This window comes from Mandrillus leucophaeus, unplaced genomic scaffold, assembly GCF_000951045.1.
Source record: "Mandrillus leucophaeus isolate KB7577 unplaced genomic scaffold, Mleu.le_1.0 Scaffold1, whole genome shotgun sequence".
Taxonomy (NCBI): Eukaryota; Metazoa; Chordata; class Mammalia; order Primates; family Cercopithecidae; genus Mandrillus; species Mandrillus leucophaeus.
This window is the reverse complement of record NW_012098097.1, coordinates 6,973,053-6,982,781: the sequence shown is the minus strand read 5'-3', so window position 1 is coordinate 6,982,781 and position 9,729 is coordinate 6,973,053. Positions and strand designations below refer to the sequence as shown.

Here is a 9,729-nt window from a genome sequence, read left to right as displayed (position 1 = left end):
ATAAATAAATAAATAAATAAATAAATAAAAGAAATTCTCACTTCCTCATCCAAACCAAAGAAGAACTGGCTAATGACATTAAAGGCTATTGATCTTACAAGAAGATGGAATTGGTTTGTGCTGGAGTCAAACTATCTTCTGATCTCACAGACCCAGGGCAGCAGCTGGCAGGGGACAGGGACACAGACTGGAGATGCCCAGTGTCGGTGCAGAAATGCTGCCTGCAAGGCTGCTGGGCACAGGACAAACTCACATTGGGACAGGGTTTGGGGGGCCACTTGGGAGACCTTTCTGGAGACCCCATCACCACCCCGGGCATCTGATTCCTGATGCTTGGTAAGAAAAGGGACAACATTCATTTGGGGACAAGCTTTTCCATCAAGGTAGCCAGAGCTCAGTCAGGAGAACATGGCCAGACAGTCCCTGGCCCCTTGCAGAGTGAGCCACATACCCCAGGCCCAGAGCCCAGGGACACTCACCAGCAGACGAGCCCAGCCACCACGGCTGTCCAGGTGATGCAGCAGGAGTGGCGCTGCTTGGTCTGTACCGCATCGTCTTGCTGGCAGCAGCAAGCGCAGACCAGGTAAGCCACAAGAAAGATGAGGTTCAGGCCCAGGCAGACCGCGGCCACCAGCCCCAGGAACAGCAGCGACTGGAAGAGAGCAGAGGCCTGTTGTTACTCTTCATCCCTGCAGTGCGGGGCTCTGGAAGTGCCCTGCCCTTGAGCCCCGAGTGCCCCACCACCTGGGCTGCAGATAGGACCAGAGCTGAGCTGTGTCTCTCATCCATCCTTCCAAGCTCCACCTATGGTTCAAGTTCCTACTTTGTCAACAGAGGGCCCAGCGCTAAGGCACTTGGGTGGGAGTAATGGAGGGCACGAGGCCAAGTGGTGGGCCTGGTGGTCAGTGAGGGAAGGGTGTCAGAGCTGGTCCCCAGTTTCTGGTTCAGACCCTGGATGAAGATAAGGACCAGGTCCTGCTGATGAAGAGTCTGAGTCACTCAGGAGATAAGGCAGGAATCCCCGGCGGGCAGGCAGGGCTGTGGGTGGTGAGCTCTATGGCTTAGGGAGACAGGCAAGGACAGGGATGCTGTCCAGGACCAGAGTACCCAGAGGCCTCGGGCGCTGAGTGCCACTGAGACAGGGCCTGGAAGGACAGGCCTGTGTATCTGTCGCCTCTTCCATGCAAGGACTCCACTGTCCCAGTCTGGGCATCATCCTTTACCCAGAATGTGAAGAGCTTGTTCTAGGTATTGGGTCCATCCTGAGAATCGAGAAGCCAGCTCCATGCTTGGGGGATGCGTGAGGGGGCGGGACAGTCAGGATAGGCAACTTATGGAGTCCCTTCCACTGCACCCCAACAGGGACAGCTGAACCTCCAGGGCCAGCAGCAGCAGTAAAGCCAGAATTCTAAGGGGGTCGGAGGGGCCTGAGGCCTGCCTAGCACCTCGGGGTCCTGCAATGGGAGCCCCTGTCTATCAGGAGGCCCGGTGCCACTCTCTGCTCACTCATCTCTTGATTTTGCCAGATGGGCACCAGATGGCACCGGGATTGGCGGTTGCCAGCCAGGGCTGGACCTGGCTCTAAGTCAGGCTCCTGAGCTGACAGCCGTCCCTGCCTCCCATGCACCCCCGATAGGGGTTCCTGATCCCGAATCCCTAGCGCCCCGGGGGGCTGCCTAGGAAAGCCTGTTTCAGGGAGCCCTATGCAGGAGGTGGCCATCGGCAGCAAGTGGGACTCCGGGACCCTGCGGTCTAAGGGGGAGATGAGACTAGTGCAGGGGCAGGCACACACGGAGACAGCCCCGACAAACCAGAGCCGGGCTCTGCAATCCGAGGCTTTGGGGCCGTTTTCCAGGGGGACAGACACCTACTGGAGGCCATGCTGCTAGCCCTGTGAGACGCGGGCAGGCCTTCGGGCCTCTGACACAGGCTGCTCTGCTGGTCACTCTTGGCTGACAGACTTCTCAGCTGAAGTGGTGGGGGCAGCCCAGAAAAAGGCAGGAGAGATGGCTCACTTGGGAGGGGAACAGATGGGTTTGACTTAAAATGTGGCTTTCTGCCAGGTGTGGTGGCTCACGCCTATAATCCCAGCACTTTGAGAGGCCAAGGTGAAAGGATTGCTTGAGCCCAGGAGTTTAGGACCAGTCTGGGCAATATAGGGAGACTCTGTCTCTACAAAAAAATAAAAAATAAAAATTAGCTGGGCATGGTGGCATGTGCCTGTAGTCTCAGCTACTCAGGAGGCTGAGGTGGGAAGATCGCTTGAGACTGGGAGGTTGAGGCTGCAGTGAACCATGATTGCGCCACTACACTCCAGCCTGGGTGACAGAGGGAGATCCTGTCTCACACACACAAAAAAAAAAGTGGCAGCTGGGAAGCCAGGGCCCAGTAGATCTGGGCACCTCCGTCTCCCAAAGACTTCACAGTGTGACAGGGGGCTGGGGCTGGGGCTCTCCCCGCCTGGACCACTCATTAGCACAGCCTGTCCCTGGGACTGACCCCAGCAAGCCCAGGGGTAGAAAGAGATGGTGGAAAGTCACTGCCCCTCTTCTGGTCCTCAGTCCATGCCTCTTCACCAGAGGGCCCTACAGCCCAGGCCAAGGCAGAGGAGGCCAAGATAGCTGGGAGTTGAGAGCCTCTTTCCTCAAAGTGAAGTTTACCAGCCCGTGACCTGTGGCCCTGACATCTTCTGGGAGCTTGTCAGAGGTGCAGAATCCCAAGCCCCATCCTGGAGCCAGTGAATCAGACCCGCCTCTAGAGACGATCCCAGGCAACATATATTCCATTAAAGTCTGGGCAGCACACAGCAGTTCTCAAACTTTTTCCAGTAGCTTAACGTTTTCTTCGAACTGACTTGCTTAGCAGAGCCCTGAAACGCAGAGCTTCATCTGAGTAAGGAGTGGATAGAAACGTCACGTTTTGTCCTGGCCGCCCCTTGGCAGTCCCTGAGGGGCCCTCTGCTAAAGCCCAGGGATCCTCCTAACCATTTGTAAACCAGCGAGGCCTGGTGGCATGCACTTGTAATCCCAGCTACTGGGAGGCTGGGATGGGAGGATCACTTGAGCCCAGGAGTTTGAGTCTAGCCTGGGCTAGGCAACAACATACCCTTAAAAAAGATAACTCACCCCTCCACCCCAGAAAAACCCCAAACCAAGCCAAAAAACAATTTGCAAACCATTGTGCAACATGCATGCCATGACCCAGCAATTCTGCTTCACAGAAAGGAGGGCTGTGTCCCTCTGAAGATACACAAATGTTCACAGCAGCTTCACACAGCAGTCACAGCCAACACCCAAAAGGACAAAAACGTCCAACAAGAGAAAAGATACAGAACACGTGTTATAGTCTCAGAATACTACACAGCCATGAAAAGGAAACTAGCCACACATGACGATATTTCTGGGACGAATATCCCAGAAGTCAGGTTGAGGGAGAAAGCCAGACATGGAACAGCAGAGACCGTATGGATTAATTTATATGAAGTTCAGAGTCAGAGATACTCATCAACAGCCAGAGAAATGTGAATCATCGAATCATCGCTACCTTTGGGAGGGTGCTGACTTCAAGGGAGCATGAAGGAGGCTTCTGGGGGATCAGGAATACAATTTGATTGGGATGGTGTTGCTCACACACACACACACACCATGCACGCAGGTGCTCAAGGGTATAAATTCATTGAGCTGCACACTTAAGATTACACTCTTTCCTGTAAGTTATTCCTTTTTTTTTTTCTTTGAGACAGTGTCTCACTCTGTCACCCAGGCTGGAGTGCAGTGGCGCAATCTTGGCTTACTGCAACCTCTGCCTCCGGGGTTTAAGTGATTCCCCTACCTCAGCCTCCTGAGTAGCTGGGATTACAGGCATGTGCCACCATGCCCAGCTAATTTTTTTGTATTTTTTTTTTTGAGATGGAGTCTTGCTCTGTCACCAGGCTGGAGTGCAATGGTGCAATGTTGGCTCACTGTAACCTCTGCCTCCCAGGTTCAAGCGATTCTCCTGCCTTAGCCTCCCGAGTAGCCAGGATTATAGGCACATGCCACCATGTCCAGCTAATTTTTTTGTATTTTTTTTTTTGAGACGCAGTCTTGCTCTGTCACCAGGCTGGAGTGCAGTGGCATGATCTCGGCTGACTGTAACTTCCGCCTCCTGAGTTCAAGCGATTCTACTGCCTCAGCCTCCTGAGTAGCTGGGATTACAGATGTGTGCCACCATGCTCAGCTAATTTTTTTGTACTTTTAGCACAAAAGGACCAGGCTGGTCTTGAACTCCCGACCTCAAGTGATCCATCTGCCTTGGCCTCCCAAAGTGCTGAGATTATGGGTGTGAGCCACCAGGCCCAACCAAGTTATTCCTAATGACAAAAAAATGTAAGGGAGCCCCAGACAAACCTCCTGTATAGCCGAGAGCCCAGCTACCGTCCAGCCTGCCCCCAGCTACCCTTTACTTCGAGTTTGCCTCCTGAACAGCCCCACTATCATTTTATCACTAGTGGCAGAAGCTCCTGAATTTACCAGTGTCCCTACCCAGCAAGGGAGGCTCATCTGAGAAGGATCAGGCTGTGGGTGATGCAGCCGGCTCCCCCGTTTCACTCTCTCAAGTCTCCTCCAGCCTCTTGATCTCCCCCTTCAGCAGGCGCTGAGCCTCTGTGGTCTGGGGCCTCTCCAAGCTGGGCAGCTGGCCTCAATTAGGTTACTGATAATGCTGTCCAGCTCCAGTGAAAGCGAGGCCTGGGAAACCCAAACTCGGAGGCCTTTTTTTTTTTTTTTTTTTTTTTTTTTGTTAAAAAAAAAAAAAATACAGACAGGCTCTCACTATGTTGGCCAGGTTTGTCTCCAACTCCTGGGCTCATGTGATCCTCCTTCCTTGGCCTCCCAAACTGCTGGGATTACAGGTGTGAGCCACCCTGCCCAGCCTTTGGAAGCCTTTTGTTAGGGAGTTACTTCCCAAAACCCTCCTGGGAATCCTACCTAGGTGCTGGGAAAAAACAGGTGGTGGGTGGGACAGGGTGAGAGGGTGTGGGGGAAAAGGAGTGGGAAGGGAAGAGGAAAGAAGCGGGAAGGTGGGCAAGGGAGGAGGAAGGAGGAGGGAAAAGAGGAGCAGGGAGGCTCCCCACCCCTCCCCCAGCAGCACCATCTCCCAGGGCCAGCTTGGTGTCACCTGCTGCTCTCTAATGGGCAATTATTTTCTTGCTCCTAATTAACGCCGCATGTCCCCGTGTGCATGGAGGGGGAGGGGAATGGAAGAGGGAGCCAAGAGTTCTGCTTCCAGGTCCCCCTGCTCAGATGGACGGAGCTTTGCCAAGACAGTTTCCCACGCCACCCCACGCCTCCCACTGTGCCCTGCAGCCACCTCCCTCTCCCACGGCAACACCAGGCCCCCAGCTCCCACACTGGTGCTCAGACTCTGCTTCGCCCCTCATTAAAGGGACTTCAATTATTTCTGATTTGTCACTGTGTCATGAAAAACCCAGAGCGGAGAGTGCCAAGCTGGGACCCAAGCTGGGGGCCGCAGTGACCACGGCAGCTGGACCTAAGGGGCTTCTGCACTGGGTGGGGGAGGGGACAACAGCCCCGGTCCCCAGAAGACCTGGAGAGAGGTGAGCCGGTCTCAGGGAGAGGCTGGGAGAGAGAAACGAGGAGCACCTAGAGGGAGAGGCTCCCCCCACAGGCCCACTGGGAAAGATTAAGCCCTCTCCCAGCACAGCATGACTGTCTGATGACCGTGACTCAATTCACACTGGATGCACGGGGCTTCCTCATCCCAACCTCGGCTCTTCTCAGATCTCGACTGGGATGGGCTTGCTGCCTGGTCCTTCTTCCTCAGACCTGCCCCCAAGTCAGAAGCAGGAAGTCCTGTAGTTCCGGTCTAGTTCCCAACGCTGTACCTTCCACTCTGTACTTTGGCAAATCTATGAACCGGACCAACCAAAGAGAAAACGCATGGAAATACATGCCCATGTACAAAAAATTAAACAACATCCTCTGCCTCCTAACACATGTCCTGAAAGAGCGGCTGGTCGGCTGATCCCGGGCAAGGGAAGCTGGAACAGGAAGCACACGTGTGGCCACCTGCCTGTTGACAGTAGCAATAACTAACATTTGCACAGCCTGTGGGAGCTTACTAAGATGTTTCAAGTACTGAGCTCATCAGCATCCGGTCTCTCCTGAGGGGCTGGCTGGATGGTGATGGTGGCGCTCATGCCCAGGCAAGGACACTGAAGTGCCTCGTTCATTTGCTCAGAGAGACAGTGCTGGATTCAGTACCAGGTGCCCATTCCCTTGTCCCCAACACCGCCCAATGGACACCTGGCCGGCTGCAGTCTTCTCCTTCCCAAGCAGCGATTGTGGCAGTTTCCGGTGTGCCAGGCACTGGCCGCAGGCTTCATAATCCATGAACTCGTCAGTCCTTTTACCAACTCTTTGGAGTAGGAATCATCTCCAAATCCAATCCCCCTCATCTGTCAAAGGTGAGAAGACTCGGGCTGCAGGTCTAGGCTGATTTCCTTCCAGACACAGCCACATCTGGCAGCCCAGAGCCGGGTGGCTATAACCTGGCCAGGGCCAGGGCGCCCTCATCCACAGCTCTGCCTTGGTGCTAACCTCTCATGACTCTGCTGACCGGAGGGTAGCCTCCCCACAAGGTTGGTGACACAGGCCAAGTGGCCTTTGTGAGGACTTGGGCTCAAGTTCACTGCAGGAAAAGGGGTGAGGATCAACTGTCAGGAGGACTGGGGGCTTCCACAGCTCCTAAAGACCCCAGAAAGTGAGTGAGAGCCCCTACCTCCTGAGGAAGGTTCTGGAACACTGAATTTGCTCAGGAAATCCCAGCTCACCAGGTGACCTGCTCTTCACCATCTCTGCACTTCCAAGAACCCCCTTGCCTTTGAAATCCCATGCACCACCCACATCCCACGAGGCCAGCACCTGCCTGTTTCCAACCTTGCTTAGTCTCTGATGCACACGCACCAGCCCCCACCGCACACACACATTGTACCACCAGCCAGCACTGTGCATTTGAACATGTGGGGCATGAGCTGAAGCCCTTTCTGCAGGCGTTTTGTTCAGTCTCCCCCGATCAGAGTCTGTGGAAGAGATCTCCTTCCTCTCCATCCCCCCACAGGGTACTGTCCTGACACACTGCTAAACCTCACAGCCACTCCATTAAACGATCTGCGTCACCAGCTCCTGTTATGTGGTATGAGCTCTCTGTACTAGGCATGATAAGTGGAATATCTCATCTAATTCTTGCAGATGAAGGGAGCAAGGCTCAGAGAGGTTAAGACACCTACCAGTGGTCACACACGGAAAGAACTGGGAATCCACCCCAGCCAACTGGAGGGCAGAGCCCCCACCTCAAACTGCGCGGTGTCTGCCACAGCTCTGAGCCCAGAGCCCAGCCGCGGAGAATCCCCAGGAATTCCTCCTGAAGACCTGCTGCCTTGGTTACCATGGTCACCCCACGCCTGGCACGGCACTTGCCCCAGTCAAGCTTGCTGAGAACTGGGATGACTGACGGTCCACCTGACTCTGTTAGTGACTGGTGCTCAGGAGGAAAGAAGACATCCAGGAGAGACCTGTGGTCACAACAGGGGAACTTACCAAAATAGGAGCCGCCTTAAATAACACCCAGAGCCAGACTTCCGGCCCTGGCCCACCACGCTCATCTCCTACTCAGCGATCTGGGTGGTGGGGAGGGGTGAGCGGGACCAGGAGCCAGTGGGCAGGGCCGGTGTCAGCTGCCCAGGAGCAGTGGCCGATGGGAAGGGACACCCTCTGGAACCATTTGATGCCCAGCACAAAGTGAGCCGGGGCTGGAATCCTGGGAGGAGGGGCAGAGGTTGGAAGTAGGTTCCTCTGGCTCAACTGCCACCTGTCCATGGGACTGAGGGGGCTGTGGGCAGGCCCAGGCTCCACCAGCCACAGCTGCTGGGCAGATAGGAACTGTCTCTGGGGCCAGTAGGTTGAGGGAGTCCCCTTATCATCCCTGCCCCACCAAGGGATCTTCCTGACCAATGAGAAGTTTAGATTTCCTCCAGTGGAGAGGAGAAAACTGTGGCTGGAGACCCTGGGTGTGGGATCTGGGGCACAGGGTGTGGGATGGGGACACACACACACACACACACACACACACACACACACACACACAGCTGTCTCTGAAATCATATCCGCCTCTTTTCATGCATTCTCTGGGAGAGGAAGATTCCCTGGAGCTATCCCCAGGCAGTCACATTCTCAGGGAACACGGACTCCCACAGGCTAGGGTCCGGGGGAGGGAGGGCGGGTGTGCCCACTGATTGCCATCTTGCTCGCGAGTGCCCACTGAACCCCAGGAAGGGGTCCTGATGCTCCCCCTCCCTCTGGTAGGGCAGGCACCATCTGCCTGGGCCTGATGGCAGCCGGGTCGCCAGGGGTTATTATTAGACTCCCTGTCACTGGCACTTGGGCACCTCACACTGGATCAGGATTCCCTCCAAGAGGCCCTGCTTTGCTCCGACCTGTCCCGTATCTGAAGAACTTGACACAGGGAGAGGCCACCGGGGGTCAAAGTCCTGAGATGGGCGCCTGGCTCTGAACAAATGGACCCCATCCTGGGCCACTGGCCCCAGAATCTTTGACCTAACACACGGAACTGATACAGGTGGGCCACTGGGGCCAGAGCAGGCGTGACCAGACCTGAGACAGGCTGGGAGATTCTGCAGCTTTGTTTGTCTGGGTAGGGAGGTCTGGGGGAGCCCTGGCCCTGTCTGTGGGGTGCAGAATCCCGCCAAGGGCCAGCAGAGTAGGGAAAGGGCGGGGAAGCCGGGAGTGGCTGCCCTAGGCCAGAAATTCAGGGCTTAGAAGGTGTGGTGGGGTGGGGAGAGGGGTGTGGGGGAACAGGAACGGGCCAGTCTAGGACCAGGGGACACAGAGAGGCTGTCAATGCAAGGGGGTCCTCAGGACGACAATGTGAGATGGGCCGAGGGAGGCCACCTTCCTTCCCTGGAACAAGCACAAGCAGCTGTGGGTTCTCTGCGCTAGAGGGGAAGTGACCCACGCCGCTTCCCCCAGCCCTGCAGCCTTCCAGCTGGGACTCCCACCCTGCAGGCCAGGACTGGGGAGGAGGGGTGCTGCGGAGACCGACTCGGGAGACTACTTAGTTTCTGCCAAACTTTCCCAGGCCACTTAGCCTCGGAAAGAGAGCGCCCCATCTTGGAATCTCCAGAAGGTCGAAAACGCCGGGGCACCCCCTCAGCATCCCCGCACCTCGAGCGCCAGGATTACCCCGACACGAATGCCCCTATCCCTACCCCGCGCCAACCTGCCCGCTCGGCGTTCAGCCCCTGTCCCTGCAGGCGGTTTCGCGCCCCTCCTTCCCTTCCCCACGCCCGCTTCACTCTGATCTCTTCAGTCTTCTGGGTCCCCAGGTTCCCAGACAGGAGGGGACGCGGGCCACGGGCCTGGGAGGGTGGGGGAGAAGGGGAGAGGGGAGACGGGAAAGGGCTGCGCGGGGAGAGAAGGGGTCTGAGAGGCACGTGGGAAAGTGCAGGCTCTCGAGGGGAGAGGGGGTAGTGCGGGGACTTGGGGAGCGCGTGGCTGGGGTCTGAGGCGGCGCGAACTCACCTCCTGGTAACTCTCGTCGCCCGGGTTGAAGGTGCTGTTCACGGGCTGCAGGCGCAGGCCGAGGTGCGGAACGCTGTGCAGCCACACGACCCACCAGGGAGCGATGTAGTCCACGCGCGCCGCCTGCATG

At 56.4% G+C, this 9,729-nt stretch overlaps 1 protein-coding gene across 3 annotated transcripts in view; it reads right to left on the bottom strand.

Moving 5' to 3' along the window:
* The window catches only part of TTYH2 (tweety family member 2), an 86,656-nt gene that overhangs the window by 60,248 nt on the left and 16,679 nt on the right, over nt 1–9,729 (bottom strand). Inside the window, exons 1-2 of one of the 3 annotated variants that reach the window (XM_011971770.1) lie at nt 9,600–9,729; nt 480–652 (exon numbers count right to left, since the gene is read on the bottom strand). In XM_011971770.1, coding sequence (XP_011827160.1) covers nt 480–652; nt 9,600–9,728 — 302 coding nt within the window. In that variant the 5' untranslated portion in view covers nt 9,729. Of the gene's footprint in view, nt 1–479; nt 653–7,598; nt 7,695–9,599 lie in introns of those variants that run through there. The other 2 variants (XM_011971846.1, XM_011971923.1) reach the window with 2 other exon arrangements.